General features: G+C 40.4%; 1 protein-coding gene across 6 annotated transcripts in view; it reads left to right on the top strand.

The window, feature by feature from the left end:
- The first annotated feature begins 7,216 nt into the window (after positions 1-7,216).
- Positions 7,217-21,450, top strand: part of cux1a (cut-like homeobox 1a) — a 213,093-nt gene continuing 198,859 nt past the window's right edge. For all 6 annotated transcript variants that reach the window (XM_021617952.2, XM_021617950.2, XM_021617951.2 and 3 more), the window contains exon 1: positions 7,217-7,480. In XM_021617952.2, coding sequence (XP_021473627.2) covers positions 7,286-7,480 — 195 coding nt within the window. In that variant the 5' untranslated portion in view covers positions 7,217-7,285. The remainder of the gene's footprint in view (positions 7,481-21,450) is intronic.

Raw genomic sequence — 21,450 nt, 5'->3', positions numbered from 1 at the left:
CTTTTCCCTTTTTCTCTCTCCCTCTCACTTCATGTGTGAGCTATACTTATGTTCCCTCTCTCCCTCTCCCTTCTGAGCTATACTTCAACATGGCTCCTCTCTCACTCTTTCCTCTTACTGTACCTGAGTTAACACTGCTTCCTCTGTTCCCCCTCTCCCCCCTCTGTCTTCATCAGCTTTTCCTGCACACTTGTATGAATGTTTGTGTGTGCATGCACATGTATGTGTGTGTGTGACTTTCTGACAGTCACACAAGGGAGCACAGCCAGGGGAGATGGGGACAGGAAAGTGTCTCCTTCTCAGTTCCCTCATGGCCTATGTTCATTCAGCATGTCACTGCTATTGTTGTAGTCCATTTGCATAGCAATGCTTTGTTTGAATTAGCCCACGGCACAATTTATGTATTTTTATCTCTACAGTTTCAGTGCACAATGTACTGTCATTTTGAATAAGAATTCCATTTGAAGAATGATGATGTGTGTGTATGCTACTATTCATTTTTCTTTAAGTGATATTCACTGCTGTACGTCCTCCTGTACATGTAATGTAAAACGTTGGTACCATTCTTCACCGCAGCACACCAAGTTGGCAGGTTGATTAACAGTAATTTTCCATTTTAATTGGGAAACCCAAACATAATTAATCATCAGAAAGCCCCCTACCCCACCTTTCTCCTTCTTTCCTCCGTCTCTCTCTTTCTCTCTCTCTTTCTTTCTTTTCTGAAAGGAGATGTTGGGAAATGCTCCTTCATCAAACTTGCCCATCCGTGTCTGTTCAGTTCCCATCTTCCCCTGCGCAAACACAATCGTCACGCCGAAGTGCCTTGTTAAGGCACAGATAGCCCCCAGAGAGAGAGAGGAGCTAGCTGGTCCCTGCAATACTGACGCACTCACATGCATGATTAGCTTTAAATGGACGGCCCTGATGAGGCCAGGACTGACGGTGTATCTACGACACTCACTCAATGTCTAGCAAGAGAGTGGGAGACTGAGGAAAGGAGAGAGAAACGGGGAGAGGGGGGGGGGGGGGGACATGTAGAGAAAGGGAAAGAGAGAAGGGCAGAGAAAGGAAGAGATGGAGAGAGAGAAAGTGAGAGAGAGAGAATCCGACAGAATCGTTTAAATAAATCCTATATGTGTGGGGGGAGAAAAAGTGATACATGCATTTCAAGCTCAAGTGCTTTCAGCACATTTTCTCCAGGATTTGTCTTTGATTAATGTAATTTCTCCTCTTCAAAGACAATATACATTTGTTCAACATTTCTACAAAAGTCTAGCTTAATTGAGACTCATCTTTTCTCCATTCAGAACTGTAACTTATAGCCGAAACTCATCTTTTCTCTATTTAGTTACTAATAGTTGTCCAATTTAGTCTCATTACGAGTTGAGCATTTCACTGGAATAAGTCTTCTTAAACAGAGAGTGAGAGGAGGTGATGTGGAGGTGACCACTCCACACATTTCTTGTTTACAAACTATAGTTTTGGCAAGTCGGTTAGGACATCTACTTTGTGAATGACACAAGTAATTATTCCAACAATTGTTTACAGGCAGAATATTTCACTTATAATTCACTATATCGCAATTCCAGTGGGTCACAAGTTTACATACACTAAGTTGACAGTGCCTTTCAACAACTTGGAAAATTCCAGAAAATGATGTAATGGATTTAGAAGCTTCTAATAGGCTAATTGACATTATTTGAGACAATTGGAGGTGTACCTGTGGATGTATTTTAAAGCCTACATTCAAACTCAGTGGCTCTTTGCTTGACATCATGGGAAAATCAAAAAGAATCAGCCAATACCTCAGGAAAAAAATTGTAGACCTCCACAAGTCTGGTTCATCCTTGGGAGCAATTTCCAAACGCCTGAAGGTATCACGTTCATTTGTACAAACAATAGTATGCAAGTATAAACACCATGGGACCACGCAGCCGTAATACCGCCCAGGAAGGAAACGCATTCTGTCTTCTATTGATAAACGTACTTTGGTGCGAAAAGTGAAAATCAATCCCAGAACAACAGCAAAGGACCTTGTGAAGATGCTGGAGGAAACAGGTACAAAAGTATCTATATCCACAGTAAAACGAGTCCTATATCGACATAACCTGAAAGGCCACTCAACAAGGAAGAAGCCACTGCTCCAAAACCGTCATAAAAAAGCCAGACTACAGTTTGCAACTGCGCATGAGGACAAAGATCGTACTTTTTTGGAGAAATGTCTGGTCTGATGAAACAAAAATAGAACTGTTTGGCCATAATGACTATCGTTATGTTTGGAGGGAAAAGGGGGAGGCTTGCAAGTCGAAGAACACCATCCCAACCGTGAAGCACGGGGGTGGCAGCATCATATTGTGGGGGTGCTTTGCTGCAGAAGGGACTGATGCACTTCACACACATAATGAGGAAGGACAATTATCTGGATATATTGAAGCAACATCTCAAGGCATCAGTCAAGAAGTTAAAGGTTGGTCGCAAATGGGTCTTCCAAATGGACAATGACCCCAAGCATACTTCCAAAGTTGTGGCAAAATGGCTTAAGGACAACAAAATCAAGGTATTGGAGTGGTCATCACAAATCCCTGACCTCAATCCTATAGAAAATCTGTGGGCAGAACTGAAAAAGCATGTGCAAGCAAGGAGGCCTACAAACCTGACTCAGTTACACCAGCTCTGTCAGGGGGAAAACCCAACTTATTGGAGGAAGCTTGTGGAAGGCTACCCGAAATGTTTGACCCAAGTTGAACAATTTAAAGGCAATGCTACCAAATACTAATTGAGTGTATGTAAACTTCTGACCCACTGGGAATGTGGTGAAAGAAATCAAAGCTGTGGTGAAATAAATAAAATCACTCTCTACTATTATTCTGACATTTCACATTCATTAAGACAGGGAATTTTTACCAGGGTTAAATGTTAGGAATTGTGATGTATTTTTAAATGTATTTGGCTGAGGTGTATGTAAACTTCCGACTTCAACTGTATATATTATTCATGATTAGGATTAGGTCATTGTGTGTGCATGTCATGTGTCTGTCTATATGTCAACCTATCTGTCTGTACTGTACGTATAGTGCATTCGGAAAGTACTCAGACCCCTTTCCTTTTCCACATTTTGTTACAATGGTGTCTTATTCTAAAACGGATAAACATATAGGCATAGATATAGCCATCAATCTACGCACAATATCCCATAATGACAAAGTGAAAACAGGTTTTTAGAAATGTTTGCTCATTTTTTTTAATAAAACATGGAAATACCTTCTTTACATAAGTATTCAGACCCTTTACTATGAGATTCGAAATTGAGCTCAGGTGCATCCTGTATTCACTGATCTTTTTGTAATGTTTCTAAAACTTGATTGGAGTCCACCTGTGGTAAATTCAATTGATTGGACATGATTTGGAAAGGTAGACCTCTGTCTATATAAGGTCTCACAGATGACAGTGCATGTCCGAGAAAGAACCAAGCCATGAGGTTGAAGGAATATTCCGTAGAGCTCCGAGACAGGATTGTGTCGAGAAACAGATTTGGGGAAGGGTACCAAACAATTTATGCAGCATTGAAGGTCCCCAATAACACAGTGGCCTCCATCATTCTTAAATGGAAGAAGTTTGGAACCACCAAGACTCTTCCTAGAGTTGGCCGCCAGGCCAAACTGAGCAATCGGGGGAGAAGAGCCTTGGTCAGGGAGGTGACCAAGAACCCAATGGTCACTCTGACAGAGCTCCAGAGTTCCTCTGTGGAGATGGGAGAACCTTTAATAAGGACAACCATTTCTTGGAACATGGAACATGTCAGGAACATGTCAGCCCGATTGGAGTTTGCCAAAAGGCACCTAAAGGACTCTCACATCATGAGAAACAATATTCTCTGGTCTGATGAAACCAAGATTGAACTCTTTGGCCTGAATGCCAAGCGTCACGTCTGGAGGAAACCTAGCACCATCCCTACGGTGAAGCATGGTGGTGGCAGCATCATGCTGTGGGGATGTTTTTCAGTGGCAGGGACTAGTCAGGATGGAGGGAAAAATGAACAGAGCAAAGTACAAAGAGATCCTTGATGAAAATCTGCTCCAGAACGCTCAGGACCTCAGACTGGGGTAAAGGTTAAAAATCCAACAGGACAACGACCCTAAGCACACAGCCAAGACAACACAGGAGTGGCTTTGGGACAAGTCTCTGAATGTCCTTACGTGGCCCAGCCAGGGCCTGAAATTGAACCCGATCGAAACATCTCTGAAGAGACCTGAAAATAGCAGTGTAGCGACGCTCCCCATCCAACCTGATAGAGCTTGAGAGGATATGCAGAGAAGAATGGAAGAAACTCACAAAATACAGGTGTGCCAAGCTTGTAGCGTCATACCCAAAAAGACATGAGGTTGTTATCACTGCCAAAGGTGCTTCAACAAAGTACTGAGTAAAGGATCTTAATACTTGTGTAAATGTGATATTTCAGTTTTTATTTTTATAAATTAGCAAACATTTCTAAAAAACTGTTTTTGCTTTGTCATTATGGGGTATTGTGTGTAGATTGATGAGCGCAAAAAAAAAAATGTACTCCATTTTAGAATAAGGCTGTAACGAAACAAAATGTGGAAAAAGTCAAGAGGTCTAAATACTTTCCGAAGGCACTTTATGAGTGTTTGTGTGCCTTTGTATGTTCTCCTATACTCTAATAATTTAATTGAAAATGTTCTAGACCACTACCTGTGCCTAGGAGGGTTCTAGTGGGGGAAAGTGCACGACTAAACAGACACAGTGAGATAATACTGACAGGGTGTCTCTCTCTCTCGCTCTCTCTCTCTCTCTCTCTCACGGTAATGATACCCTTGGCTGCAATGGAAAAGGGCATGCTGGCCTGTCTTTCAGGTTTGATTTCTAATCATTGTGCACCCCACCCAGCCCAAGCATTAACTGAGAGAAAATGTATGTGGGTGAATGAGGGAAAAGTCACTCATAAACGGAAAGTGCATCCATGAATAAGTTGACGGGGGTTTTAGGAGGGATTGTAGGAGGTTTGTACTCACTATGAATAAATGGCAGCCCGCTCCTATGGTTGACTTAGTATTTAGTAGTGTTCTAAATGTATTGAATTTGAAATGAGGTAGTCTAAGATAACTTGTTTCAGTACATCAGTTTATTGGCTGTATAAATTGGTAGCCTCTATATGTTCTCAAGCAGGCCATTTTGTGGTTTAATAGAATCCACAGATGTTTCACCTAAAAGCATTCATTTACTCTTTGCTTCTTAGAATGATTCATTAGATAACGTAATGTCTGTTTGAGGGTGTGATTCTAAAATCCGTACGTTTAGGAGAACAGACTAGTTTGGTGCGCTAGGTCTTATGGGGGATCTTAAATACATGTACGGTTACATGCATCAAATGACAGGGTCGAACAAGTATGCATTTCCTTCTCCTCAGGTGGGCTTGCATGCGGTGCCATGGGATTTTGATAAATGCTAAATGTGTCTGGTGTTTCTCTTTACTTTTCAACAAGTTATTCTGCCACTAATGAGCCAAAGAACTTTAAGAGCCAGGAATTTTCAATGGGAGCAATTGTGGCTGGGTGAAACAGCCTCTGATTCTATGGTAACTTAGAAAGGCTATACTGTTTTCTTCAAATGCAATAGAATGGAACATTTTCAGATTGTCATGGAAATAAACATTCTTGTACAATGATATACAAATAGTCTGGAAAAATGGTTGCTTCTAAGACAGCTAAATGTATAATTTTGTACTGTGCAGGGTTCAACAAAAGTGTAAAATGCAAATTTAAGTTGAACTTCATATTATATAAATATATGTATATTAGATAAATAACCTTTATCAGCATAACACATTTTTTGAACAGTCTGTGACTACGGAAAATATATATATATATAAAAACATAACACTACATTCAGGCCTGCTGTATTAAGGCAAATAAATAATGATGTCAATAGTATGTGTGCAGGAGTGAACAATACTTGGCTTTATAATCACTGTGATTACATGATTCTTTTTTATTGGGGACTTTAAAATAATTAAAACTGACATCAAGCAATATTCATGTTCTTAAATGTGTTAAAAGTTTACATTAGTTATTTGACCTTAATATATACATTTTCTCTATTATAAACAAAAACAAATACACCAAAGTTGTGACTAAATTCTTCAAGTTTACTTTAGGCTATTTTAGATCTGTAAAATCTGAGAAAAGGTGTTGGTGAATAGTTTTTAAAGTCAAAAGAAGGAAACTTTACAATCGAAAATAGCATAATGTATATAGTACAACATTGAAACCTATAGATTCAAGCAGGTTGCTCGTATTCCTATTTCAGACCTAGAGGGGCGCTGTTGTCCCAAATTCAAGTTCAAATTCAAGCACACATTGTTGAGACTGCTGAAGTATTAATAAACATTAGTCCATGAACATATAGTAATGTTTTTACAATGCAAACTATACATTGCAATTACTACATTTATTTAAAACATTTCAAGTAAAACATTCTGTGCAGGAATGAATTTACAATAAAATAGGTCTAACCCCCTATCAGTGTTATTTAAAAAAAAAAACGTACAGAGTTTTATCATGATTAATTTGATTCCTTTCTAATATCAAAGTTAACAACCTCAATATAACGATATCAAACTATAGAGACCTAAATAAAATGCATTTGATCAGACACTGTTTTCGTTTTTTATCAACAAATATCCCCACTATAAAACTATGAATCAATTGATTGGTGGTGGCTTGTTCAAGTAAGAACACTTCAATAAGGCGTTTGTTTATACGTTTAAATTTACAAAAGGCGTTTATACGTTTTAATTTGTTTGTTTTCACTTGAAAGAGAACTGACGGTTCACAAAATAATTGTTTGACTTAAAAGATGGCTGCCACAAAGAACTAGTAACATGACTAGTGTAAAAACGAACTATTATAGAATGATAATCTTAATCCACAATCATTAAATGCATTTGAACATTGATGAATAGATTGCACAAAGAAATTACAGAAACAATAGCCTAAATGTAAAACATGAGTAACTACATTTGGCATGCATTTTCTAATGTATAGTAGGCAATATGAAATAGCAATATTGGCAATAACAGGTCGAAAAACGAATAAGCAGTCCAAAATGCACACTCGACAACAAATCTTACTGCATCGTTCACGATCTACGTGGAAGATCCATCCCGTGTTTTAGCTGTTAAAGAAATTGCCAACTCCCATTCAATAATTCTATTCCGTGGCCCTATTCAATATTACAGGTTCCTGTTCAATAACTCCATTCCGCGCACATGTTCAATAAGCGATGGCCCTGTTCAATTGCTCCGCTCCGTGTTTTGCGCGCGCTCCCCCTCCTTTCTACTGAACTCCAGCCCCTCGCGCTCTCTCTATCAGCCTCTCACTCAGTCTCAATATGTCTCAAGATGGCGGCCAATGCGGGATCGATGTTTCAATATTGGAAGCGCTTAGATTTACAGCAGCTGCAGGTCAGCCTTTTTCCTTCAAGTTTCTCTGCTTTCTTGAAGCCTTATGTGTGGAAACCCGTTGTCGAGTTGTGGCTTCGCTCTTGAGCCCCTCTTTGCCGGTGTTTGTGGCCGCTTTTGGAGCTCTCTTCTCCCATTGATTAAAGCGGCTCTCTCGTTGATCGGAAATTGATCCTCTTTGTTCAATTCCCATCGATCAGACATCATGGCCGAGGGGAAGCGGTCACTATGGCAATTCGGGGACCGAAAGCGATTCAACACTCATGGAAGGCTATTCTAGTGCAAAACTGGAAACTTAACACTTTTGAGAGGATGTATTTTATGTTCTTGATGCGATTTGTTTGAATAATTTTGTTAAAGAAAATAAGTGCGTTTGTTGTCTAGAGCTCTCGCGGGTGGCGCTGTGGTGCTGAAACGAGTTGGGTGCAGAAGAGTTAGGTGACTTATTTATGTTATCTTAAATGTTTTACACGGGGAAATATTGCTTTTGAAGAAGAAATATACGAAATGCTTTGACAATATGCTTTTCATAATAGCTGTTTATAGGTATTATATTCGAGAAAAGCCTCTTGCGAAGTCTCTTGCCCAGTGTGACCTCTTTATTTAGGGAAGTGTTTTGTAGACTACTAGCTATTTTAATAATATGAAAACAGTTAGCCAATGTCTAGTTTCCGCATAGTTTGTCGTGGTAGTGTTCATCTGTTGAAAAATAAGTGTTATAGATAGGAAGTCCAGTGAACTTGTGATTTCTAATCTTTATGCGTAGCCATAGGCTATCCCGTAGACATGGATTTGCTTACCCAAATTCAAATGTGCGTGTTTTTAATCTGAAATAGTTTAGCCTACCATTGAGGTAAAAACCAAGTTGTATGCTTTATTTCGTTTGAATTGTGCGCTCAATAGATTTTAAACGAGTGCACGAGACACTTTTGCTTTCATGATTTGCTATATTTATATGTTTTTACAATTGAAAGTTTTATATATCGACATAGGCTGCAGTTTAAATTAAGCACGTAGCCTACACAAACTTTATACATCGCTTCTTTAAATTGATTTCAACAGGTTCAAGTTATCTAAGACTGAATTTGAATTGATTCTTGAATAATCGACAGTAGCAACTTGAGTGGTTTTTGCATATTGGGCAAATGTAATTGGTTTGGTGTTTGAAATAGCCTAATCTCTAAATATGTTATTCCAAATGAAAATTGCTTGGTGGGTGCGAATGACAATCAATAGTCTCATGGAATTTAGGTGTTATTGGACGAATCATAATGAATGTGATTCGATAACGTTTGCAAGTATATTCGTTTTCATGAAGGATACTCGATGTGTGTCACATTTAAACAACCCCCTACTACCAATCACACCATACTTATTTATGTAGGTAGTATAGATAAACATTTGAAATCAATAGCCTATTGGGTTACTTTTTCTTTCTTCTTTTTCTGATTTCTAAATGTCAATGAACCTAGTAGCTTACTAAAAGCAAATTAAACTCAAATTTCTTGGATTTGTCGTCTTTGCATGGATTTTACATACGAAAGTAATGTTTTTCAAATGAATAGGGGTCGTAATATCGATATAGGTGGCCCCTAGGCTACTATCAAAGGAATGCGCTTGAAATGCACACGTCACTCTGAGTCTCACAGGTTTTGCATATCATGTCAGGAGGGGGAATGAGACAATGCGTGTATTTTTCAAGGGACAATGTTTCCATCCCAAGATTAATTCAATTATAAAAAATGTGCCGGAAATGTTATTCTTATTCATCCCTATGCCGTTTATTCTCGACCATTGTTTTCCTTGCCACCGAGTGTCCGCCATAGCCAAGCTCTGCTGCGGCCAGGGAACAGGTTGATCTCATAATCAATCACAGGAATGTTTCCTCAGCTATTGTGCCCAGTGCGACATTTGCCATCGCCTTTTGAAATAATTGTATTTGTTTGAAAAGACAATATGGGTGTATTTGACTGCTATGCTCCTATACTGTTCTTTCCCCATCGGAATTTGTTCTCGCTGTTTTGGATTCAACTGATTCATGGATTTTTGGGAGGAATATTTTCACGTAGCCTAAGCTATTGTGCCTTTCTCGCAATTTTTTTTTTTTCCCCGTCTGATTTAAAACAAAGAAATGTAGAACATGTTGACGCTTTTATGACTGATTTATGATTCTCACGGGAGGTGCGCTTTTGGCGCCCAGAATATAATGCCTGATATTGTACCCACAGTAACCCCTCTGATAATTGATAGAAGCACATTGTGCTGTTTCCCTTATTAATCCATAGGCTGCAGTGTTATTGTGTATGTCTTTATTTAAACGGTTAAAGCGTTGTGCATTCCATTTTGTCTAACAATAGTCAACATTGATTACATTTAATTTAGTCATTGTTAAGTTCATATGACTTTGCCTCCACTGTTATCTAAATATAATGCAATTTTGTAATAGGCCTACTTTACTTGCATTTGTTGGAAGGTCATAACCAGGATAAATGTAATTCTGAAACGAAATATATTCTCAAGTTCAGCTATAATGACATGTGTCTGTTTATAGCTTAAGGAATACATATTTTGGCAAAGATACCTTGCATTATTTAGGCTATTTTGTTATACTCTCTCACACAGAATGTTTGGGGGGGGGGGGGGGGGTGTATTTTGTATTTGTTTAGAAAGAGTGACCCATTAATCTAGTCAGAAACATTAACTGCTATTATCAATCATTCTAAACAAAAGGTTTAGTCATCTGGTTGCTTCACCCCCCCCCCCCCCCCCCCACGCACACACTGAGTGTAAATTGAGTCTTGAAAGCCATACATAGTTCTCACAAAGTATGCATAAAGAAAGGTTGTGTTAAGAGCCCTGCAATAATCATGGTAAGACCCATCTGATGATATTAGTCATGACAGCTGAAGAGGAACTAGGCAAAGTCCTGTCTGGAGGGTCAGACCAGACAGCAGGGAGGACACTGAAGATTCCACCTCCATTATTGATGACTACATATTTACTTTGCTGCGGTACTGCCACCGGTGAGTCTTTCTGACAGGATATGCTCAGGCGCTGCAATATGGCCTTTTCATCACAAGCCGACACAGACTCTTTTAATTGGACTCACAGAATAAAGAGTCACTAGTGATACATGTTACAAGTGATAAACCAGTACATTGTTTCTGTTTTCTGGCCTTTTCATATTGCTGCATTCCACATTGGAAAGGCATTAAGCTTCAAGACAAACCTTAAATGGCTGGGCAGAAATAGGATTTCTGTATCGGGGCCACTATCCCAAACAAGGGAACTACTGCTTTCCACTAAGGGATAACCTGGGAAGTGCATCAGATAATGTGAATCCAAGATGTTGTGGTAAACCCAATGGGGATTTTCTTTTTTTGCCAACAGACATTCTAAAGTGGCTTATTTCCAACTGAAACTATAGGCCTATGTCTGAAGCTTGTCAGAGTGTTGCAGGCATTGAATGGGTTACAAGGATATTAATGTTTTTTGACAAGCTGTTCAGGTACTTTCATGCAATCCGGTTGGAAAGACTACCTACTGCACATTTTTGCACATTGCTCGAGGGCACATTGACAGATTTTTCACCTTGTTAGCTTGGTTATTCGAACCACCAGCGACCTTTCGGTTACTGGCCCAACTGCTACGCTATCTGCTGCAATGTGGTGACTTTCAATATTTCCCTGCTCATCTCAGACAGACAGCCAACAGGAGCTTGCATCTCTGCTGTCGGCCCTTTGATGAAGCTCGGAATAAAAGGGTTTCTTGTCAGGGCATTTTTTGAGACATGTTCTCTACACTGCTTACAGTAGGCAGCTCAGTGTGAAACTTTGAAACGGCACCATTACGGGGCTGCCTTTGTAGTTGAAAGGGCGCCCACAGTTTTGTATTCAGGCCCTCGCTCTCCTGATTTTAAGTTTGATTTGGCTGTTTACATTCTGTGTGGCCCAAAAGCTGCCTCTGTCCCACCATGTGCCAATCACATTTCTCATGTGAGCCCTCAGACAGGGCCACTTCAGAAGGCCTGCTCTCCTCGGTGCCTGATTGTCAGTCTGATCTTCATAAGCCACTTTGTTCATAACCCTCCCCATGTATTGACACATGGTAATATTATGATTTTTTTCATGGCTTTTATCTGCCAAATGTCGCAGATCTTTTTTTGGATCTAGTGCTTTATAAAATGTATCCATCTGAGACACGAGGCGTAAAATCTGTAAATATAGCGTGTTTGTTTATTTTTCCACAACGTTGTTTTCAACTTAAATTTCTGCTATAATATGAACATTTTCTGTTATTAGTTTCCCAGAATTAATTAATCTTTCAAACTATTTAGGCAGACTGTAAGGTCTTTATGTTGAATGAGCTGTATTATGTACACTGACTAAAAAAAAACATTTAGAACACCTGCTCTTTCCATGACTTACTGACCAGGTGAAAGCTATGATCCCTTATTGATGTCACTTGTTAAATTCACTACAATCAGTGTAGATGAAGGGGAGGACACAGGTTAAATAATAATTTTTAAGCCTTGGGACATGGATTGTGTATGTGTGCCATTCAGAGGGTGAATGTGCAAGACAATATATTGAAGTGCCTTTGAATGGAGTAGGGTATTAGGTGCCAGGCACCGGTTTGTGTCAAGAACTGCAATGCTGCTGGGTTTTTCACGCTCAACAGTTTCCTATGTGTATCAAGAATGGTCCACTACCCAAAGGACATCCAGCCAACTTGACACAACTGTGGGGAGCATTGGAGTCAATATGGGCCAGCATGTGTGGAATGCTTTTGACACCTTGTAGAATCCATGCCCAGATGAATTGAGGCTGTTCTGTGGGAAAAAGGGGTGCAACTCAATATTAGGAATGTGTTCCTAATGTTTTGCACACTCAGTGTATATTTATATTCCAGACTCTGACATTGGTCATTCTGAAATGTCTTGATTTCATTCATTTTATTTTGGGAAATTTGTGTGTATTGTTCGTTATTATGGCACTGTTGGAGCTAGAAAAATAAGCATTTTGCTTGTGAGTACGCGACCAATACAATTGGCAGCAAACTGATTGGTCAGCTGTTAAAGTCAGCAAAGCATTAGGTGTTCCCAATGTTTGGTATACTCAATATATTGGTAAATTGGGCATACATTTAAACTATATGAGGAGCATGTTTGGAGTGTCTGGTTTACATTTGCAGTAGCTAGTAAAGTGTTTGTTTCTGTACAGAGATGTTTGCTTGAGAGAATAAGCTTATCTGGTACAGTACTCTTGCACTTAGACCAGCCTCTGAGCTTATTTTTCTTAGACGTCCATTACCAAATAGGTTCTCAGTCATTTCAAAGGGTCCCTTGGCGGAGGGCGGCACCTCAGCACACCACCTGTGTTGATTCCGCATACTTGTAAGGTGTCCAAATGCAGGTAAAATGCTGTTCTCAGAGGCATTCGGGCCTGTGTGTGGTCCTGCATTTTACACGTCAACATATGGAGATCAGTGAAGGAAGCAATGTCGCCCATGACCGCGCCATGGAGATTTGAGCTCCCCTGCGCCCTTAACTTGTACTGGCCTGCCGTTGGCTGTAAGCATATCAGGTTTGATATTTATGATGTGGCAGACACAGGCTGGGCTTTGGCTCACCTGTGTTATTTTTAACCCTCTGTTGTCACAGACTTGCCACAGACATGGGTGTGTCTTTTCGAGTTATGCTCCACGAGAAAAATTTGATGGAAGCATTATTTTCACTGAGCTCTTCAACAGACCAGACTATTGACCTACGTATTCATTTAAAGATCAAATCAAATTTTATTTGTCACATGCTTCGTAAACAACAGGTGTAGACTAACAGCTCGCGGCTGGGTTTATCTTTGTAATCTGTGATAGTTTACAAGCCCTGCTACATCCGATGAGCTTCAGAGCCGGCGTAGTGGGATTTGATCTTAGTCCTGTATTGACGCATTGCCTGTTTGATGGCTGGTCGGAGGTCGTAGCGGGATTTCTTATAAGCGTCCGGATTAGTGTGCCGCTCCTTGAAAGCAGCAGTTCTAGCCTTTAACTCCTTGCAAATATTGCCTGGAATCCATGGCTTCTGGTATGAGATATGTACGTATGGTCACTGTGGGGACGATATCATCGAAGCACTTATTAATGAATTTGTTACTGATGTGGTAAAGTCCTCAATGCCACCTGATGAATCCCAGAATGTATTCCAGTCTGTGTTTGCGAAACCGTCCTGTAGTCTAGTGTCCGCTTCATCGGACCGCTTTTTTTATTGACTGTGTCACTGGTACTTCCTCTGAGTTTTGCATGTAATCGCCCTCCATTTGGTCAGATTTGCCAAATGGAGGGCGAGGGAGAAAAGTCATATTAGAGATTGCGCACCAGCTGTTGTTAAGAAAGAGACACACCTACCCCCTTGAGCTTACCCGAGGCTGCCAATCAATAGAAAAAACAGGTAGAAACATTAAGGACACCTTAATAATATTGAGTTTGTCATGGCATGGACTCTACAAGGTGTCGAAAGTGTTCCACAGGGATGCTGGCCAATGTTGACTGCAATGCTTCCCACAGATGTGTCAAGTTGGCTGGATGTCCTTTGGGTGGTGGACAGTTCTTGATACACACAGGAAACTGTTGAGCGTGAAAAAAACCAGCAGTGTTGCAGTTCTACCATACCACGTTCAAAGGCACTTACATCTATTGTCTTGCCCATTCACCCTCTGAATGGCACACATACACAATCCATGTCTCAATTGTCTCAAATCTTAAAAATCCTTCTTTAACCTGTCTCCTCCCCTTAATCTACTCTGATTTTGAAGTGAATTTAACAAGTGACATCAATAAGGGATCATAGCTTTCACCTGGTCAGTCTGTTATGGAAAGAGTACGTGTTCATAATGTTCTCTACACTCAGTGTAAATGGTCCATTCTGTTGTTCAGCCATGACTCCGAGAAACATAGGCTATTACAGTTCTTCAGGCCCCGTTGAAAGGATAGTCTCGAACAGAACTCCTCACGTTTGTTCTCCAGTGATTGTACGTTCGCCAATAGAACGGAGGGTAGAGACGGTTTATTTACTCGCCGACGTAGTTTCGTCAGGGTGCCAGCACGTCGGCCTCTCTTACTCTTCCTTTTCTGAGTTGGGGATTAAGGCCTGGTCTGGGGTGAGCAGTATGTCCTGCGCCGCAGACTCGTTGAAGTACAAATCTTAATTCAAATTGAGGTTAGTGATTGATCGCTGTTCTGATGTCCAGAAGCTCTTTTCAGTCATAGCAAACAATGGCAGACACATTATGTAAAAAAATAGTTAAGCTCTGCGGAAAAACCCCACAAATAGCAGAATTGATCAGGATCCTGTAAAACGACAGCTATCCATTGCAGCGCTATTACATACAAAAAGGTGCATACAAGAAAGATCCACTCAAGTTTCTATGAAGTTGTTAAAGCTAAGTCAAAGTGAGAGCTCTATGTTCTCTGGTCTCTCAGATCAAATGTTTGTACAGCAGGATTTTAGATACACAGGCACCTGAGTATCAAATCAAATTTTATTTGTCACATACACATGGTTAGCAGATGTTAATGCGAGTGTAGCGAAATGCTTGTGCTTCTAGTTCCGACAATGCAGTAATAACAAGTAATCTAACTAACAATTCCAAAACTACTGTCTTGTACACAGTGTAAGGGGATAAAGAATATGTACATAGGATGTATGAATGAGTGATGGTACAGAGCAGCATAGGCAAGATACAGTAGATGGTATCGAGTACAGTATATACATATGAGATGAGTATGTAAACAAAGTGGCATAGTTAAAGTGGCTAGTGATACATGTATTACATAAGAATACAGTCAATGATATAGAGTACAGTATATACGTATGCATATGAGATTAATAATGTAGGGTAAGTAACATGTAGAGTATGAATCATCCATGCTAAAACAGACAAGTTCCTGACTAGTTCTGCCACATGTCAGTGAAAAAGCTGGAGCCTACACTCAGGACTAAATTTAGAAAACTCCTTAATACAGAAATTAAAGGAGAACTGTGCCTCAGTGCTCTGCTCTCCCCCATCGATTCCCCAGTCAGATCCACGCCACTTCAAACTCCAACAAGCTTGTAAACAAGACACAAAACAAGAGAGACATTTGCATGTCCCCCTTCCAAATTTAGCCCAAGCGTCTTTGCCTTTTTCCCTGGGAGTTCGTAATTGCAATGGAAAGCTTGATATTCATGCGTTTTCACATAGCATTTGGGACCCGCAGTATTTTGTGGACCACATTCTTTGAGGCAACAATCTTCAGTCCCTATCAGTCTGTCATAGTGTGAGCTGTGCAGAATGCTGGAACCCCTTGTCTCACTGCACAGTTAAATGCTGTAAGATGTACACAGCGTAACTTCTGTCCACTATCTTTTTTTATCCCTCTGTGTGAAATAAGACTAGCCAGACATACCTGTAAAAGTTCAGAAGGAATCCATCGTCTTGTAATTTTTATGATGCAGAGAATTAAAACAATTTTGGGAAGAAATTTGCACTGCAACTGGATTAACAAATCAATTGAAATGTACTTGCCTGGCCATAGTTTTTGTTCTGTAGCGAGCTGTGCTCGGCAATCAGTGGTTTATCTCCACTGTCAGACAAATAGGCCCAGACAGAGTAATCACAAGGGGCTCTTTCCTGACTAGAGATGCAATGTGAGCAATCAAGAAACTCTTCAGACTAACTTTTATTAACTGAATAATCTCAGTTCGCAGTTAGGAGTGTGTCTCTTAAACTGGGATGCTACACTACTCAATGAATTAATTTTCTATTCCAAAGTGTTTAAAAATATGTTGATTACAGTACAGTGTTCTTTAATGGTGGAAGGGGCTCAGATGCAAATGGCTAGATGAGCTCTGTGGCTCTGGGAATGAGGAGAGGAGTCAGGCCCAGAGCCAGTTCATACTATCCTCTACATTACCTCACTATGTCTGCCCCATCCCTCACTCCACTGTATCTCTCTCTCTCTCTGGGAGCTGGGGTTTCATGGGGGCCCTCTTTGCCTCACACAGTTTTATAGAAACCCTGACGCCAAATACATAATTTGCCTGGAATGTGCTGTCCATTTCAGCCGGGAAGGGTGGGTGGGTTAGATGGAGAGATCCAGGGAATTGGCCCCTCCTCGCTACGCTGCAGAGCATGCTCATGCACTGTGACTGCATCCTGCCTCCATTCACTATTCAGTCTAACTTTTTCATTTACTATGGACTTTTTTTGACACTTTTTTTTCAGCTTCACAAACTATTGTCTGGCAGCCACAGTCTCTCTTTTACTGTTTGAGAACTCTGGCAGAAAAATAGATCAATACTGAGAGTAAGTGGAGGAACATTATCACGGGATGTAGTGGAGCTTGAATAAAGCATTTTAAGCTGCTTGTTGACATGTGTATCCATTATGAGTCTCGCATACAGGCACATCACGGAAGAGACACTTGTGTGTAAAGGCTTGAAGACAAACTCATACAGCTTGCCCCATTTGATCATTTTTATCTACTCAGCGGAATTTCAGATTGTGGATAGTGTTTGTTTCATTGTGTTCACCCTGAATGTGAGTGTGTACTCCAGGGGCTGAGCTATGATGTCTGTGCGATGCTACAGCTGACAGACTTCTATCACCAAGGCCATGTTGTCCCCATTTAACGCAGGTACATTTAGGCCTAGACTATACAAGAATGACGTGAGTCCGCAACTGCTTTGACAACCTCTTGTATTATATCACACCATGAAAGAGATGTTTCTATCGCCAGGGTTAAATATATTCCACAGTAAAACTTCTGAGGAGATGTTAATATTGACCTTTTGACGGGTCTTTTTGTTTCCAGTTTAGACGGCTTTGAAGCGACAGCACTTCAAGACCAGGATATGATATAAGTCCCTTTGTGATCTGTTCCCATATTAGCATTTTTTGCTACGATCTGATCCACTGAATTCACACGCAGAGAGAAAGTAAAATGGACTACTGAGACTTTGGCTCGCTCACACTCTGGTCAAGATTGTAAATGTAAGGCAACGTAAAATGGCTCGTAAGAGAGTCTGAAAAGGGGGGGGGGGGGTCCTCGCTGCGAAAGGAAGTGAAAAAAAGTAGAGCAGCAATTTATCTGCTTCTGTGCAGAAACATCTGGAAACAGTTTGGAGAAAATGAGGGAATCTGAAGTACTTGGGAATTAAGAGCTATGGGAAGCTATGGGAAAGAAATCGTCCCCCCTTGTTTTCCAGAGCGAGATAGGACAGGAGGTTGCAATCTGGCTTTGCAGGTCGTTGATGATAAAACGGGTAGCCTACTTCAATGTGAGATATTATTCCTCTTTGAAAACAAGGTCATTTTCATACCTGTGTCGTTTTGTCGGACACAATTGCATGTCTATCATATTTTTACTCTGAAATAAGCAACTTAAAGAAAAGTAGACAACTGTGTAAATCACTGTAGGCTTATTTGTGCCATTTCCATTTCTGTTCTCACTATATAACATGGTGACCTATTTATTTACTCAGGGATTTGTTGCAGTCATTCTGCAACCATTCTTATTGTACTTAGGCAAAGTGTAACTGTTGCGATAATGTAAACATTTATTTGTTCACAGGAAACTTGCTGGTTGAACAGACATGCTTTTATTGCCATCTATGGTCAACTGTACAGCATCCATACCTGCTCCTTGGCCATGTTGTAACACGTTCCACGTTAAGCAGGAAGTGACGAGGAAGAGCTCAGTTTTGTTTTGAAAGTGTATTGGGAAGTTCTTAGTAGCTAACTTTTTAGTTTGGGTCTCGCGACGCAGTTAGTGTCAGTTGCTGGAATGCTAGTCTCTGTCCAGTGATCCTGCCGACTAAGGACGGGTCTGAGGAGCTATTTGGCATTGCAGCTAGCCTAGCTGCTAGCTAGCTGCATCAAATCAAATCAAATTAGATTAGTCACATGCGTTGAATACAGTGAAATGCTTACTTACAAGCCCTTAACCAACAATGAGGTTTTAAGAAGGGAAAAAAGTATTTACTAAAATATACTGAAGAATAAATAATAACAACAATTTAAAAATAGCAAATAATTAAGGAGCAACAAAAAAATCATAGTAGCGTGGCTATATACAGGAGGTAGTGGTACGGAGTCAATGTGCGGGGGCACCGGTTAGTCGAGGTAATTATGGTAATATGTACGTACATGTAGGTAGAGGTAACGTGACATCTCCCTATAGGCTGTCTCATCGTTGTCGGTGTTCAGGCCTACCACTGTTGTGTCGTCGGCAAACTTAATGATGGTATTGGAGTTGTGCTTGGGCATGCAGTCATTGGTGAACAGGGAGTACAAGAGGGGACTGAGCACGCACCCCTGACCCCCACCGTGTTGAGGATCAGTGTGGCAGATGTTTTGTTACCTGCTAGCATATCAAGCTAGCAGGGTTTTCTTGAAGGCTTGAACGTAGCCCGTGACACAGTTAGCCATTGTGGCTGTCTAGATCCCTGCTGTTTGTTATTTTCAATGTTCCCTGTAACCTGCCCTGTCTGGAACTGCAAGGAGTAACAGCGTAACCTACGTTGCTAGCTACCATGACAAAGACCAAAGCCGGCGGGAGTACCGTTGAGGACAGTGGTGTCTCTCTATCACATGTGAAGGATATTTTTAAATGAACAAAAATAGTTCCACAAGCAGTTGTTACAACAACAAGAAAAAAATGTTGTCCAAATACTGGTGGATTCAACTAATAAAATAATGGGCAAACTTAGGCAGGAAATGTCAACAACAAACAGTGAGCCATCGTATTCATGCATAACAAAACAATAATGATTGAAAAGCATTGCAATTTGTACATTTTGTGAAGTTAGTGTGGGAGAGGTGGAAAAATGATTATCGTTCAATAATGACAAACCTGGCATTGACAACTTAGATGGAAAGCTGCTGAGAATGGTAGCTGACTATAGCCATTCCTATCTGTCATATTTTCTTTTATCTGAGCCTAGAGGAAAGTCTTTGTTCTCAGGCCTGAAGGGAAGCCAAAGTAATTCCGCTACCCAAGAGTAGTAAAGCGGCCTTTACTGGTTTGAACAGCAGACCTATAAGCTTGCTGCCAGCTCTTACCAAACTGTTGGAAAAAACTGTTTGACAAAATACAATGCTATTTCTCTGTAAACAAATTAGCAACAGACTTTCAGCATGCTTATAGAGAAGGGCACTCAACATGTACTGCACTGACACAAATTACTGATGATTGGTTGAAAGAAATTGATAATAAGAAGATTGTGGGAGCTGTACTGTTAGATTTCAGTACAACCTTTGATATTATTGACCATAACCTGTTATGGTCAATATGTTATGTGTTATGGCTTTTCAACCTCAGCTCTGAATCCACAATATGGCAATCTATCTAATAGCTCAATGGGTTTTCTTTAATGGAAGCTTCTCTAATGTCAAACATGTAAAGTGTGGTGTACCGCAGGCCAGCTGTCTAAGCCCTCTACTCTTTGCTATTTTTTCCAATGACCTGCCAATGGAATTAAACAAAGCATGTGTGTCCATGTATGCTAATGATTCAACCATATACACATCAGCAACCACAGCTAATAAATTCACTGAAACTCTTAACAAATAGTTGCAGTCTGTTTTGGAATAGGTGCCAGTAATAAACTGGTCCTGAGCATCTCTAAAACTAAGAGCATTGTATTTGGTACAAGTCATTGGCTAAGCTCTAGACCTCAGCTGAATCTGGAAATGAATGGTGTGGCTGTTGAACAAGTTGAGACTAAATTACTGTCATGGTCAAAACGTATAGATTCAATGGTCATAAAGATGGGGCGATGTCTGTCCATAATAAAGAGATGCTCTGCATTTTTAATACCACACTCCAAAAAGCAAATTCTGCAGGCTCTAGTTTTGTCTAATCTTGATTATTGTCCAGTCGTGTGGTCCTGGGCTGCAAGGAAAGACCTAGTTAAGCTGCAGCTGGCCCAGAACAGAGCGGCACATCTTGCTCTTCATTGTAATCAGAGGGCTGATCTAAATACTATGCATGCCAGTCTCTTTTGGCTAAGAGTTGAGTGTGCATCACTTCTTATTTTTAAAAGAAACATGATTGTTTGCATTGTCAACTTACACACAGCTCTGACACACACACATTTACCCCACCAGACATGCCACCATGGGTCTTTTCACAGTCCACAAATCCAGAACAAATTCAATCAAGCGTACAATATTATATAGAGACATTATTGCATGGAACTCCGTTCCATGTCATATTGCTCCAATAAACAGCAATCTGGTTGGAATAAAAACAGATAAAGCAACTCCTCACAGCACCTCTCCCCTATTTGACCAAGATAGTTTGTGTTTATGTATTGATATGTAGGCTACTTGTGCCTTTAAAAAAATGTTTTTATGTAGTTCTGTTTTTGTCTATTAATGTTCTGTATTATGTCATGTTTCATGTTTTGTGTTGATCCCAGGAAGAGTAGCGGCTGCTTTTGGGGATCCCAATAAAGTACCAAATAGCAAAGCCTCCAGTAGACGGCCTGCTCAGTAAACCTAGCTTTACCACAGCAATTTAGAGCAGATATTTTCAAGAAGCACAAACACAGATCAAAGCCAGCTACGCAGCCAGTAACTTTCCCGCTCATGAAACTAATGAGCTGCAACTTTCTGAACTTTCTGAATACAATTTTGCTGACATGTAAAATATAATTTTGCCCTACGGAAATGAGCCCAATAACATATTGGACTATATTATCAGGCAGGTGTGTTATTTAGCAATAATCATTAGCACCTGATATAGCCCACCGAATGCAGCATAGTGGCTATAAATAAATAGGCTGAGGGTTTCCCATCTGCATTTACCCCATTGGGGTAATCATTGTGGCTCCCGAGTGGCGCAACGGTCTAAGGCACTACATCTCAGCGCAAGAGGCGTCACTACAGTCCCTGGTTTGTATCCAGGCTGTATCACATCCGGCCGTGATTGGG

The sequence above is a fragment of the Oncorhynchus mykiss genome, chromosome 10 (genome assembly GCF_013265735.2).
Source record: "Oncorhynchus mykiss isolate Arlee chromosome 10, USDA_OmykA_1.1, whole genome shotgun sequence".
NCBI classification, from domain to species: Eukaryota; Metazoa; Chordata; class Actinopteri; order Salmoniformes; family Salmonidae; genus Oncorhynchus; species Oncorhynchus mykiss.
Note: the sequence above shows the minus strand (reverse complement) of the source record. Positions and strands in the feature narration are given on the sequence as shown.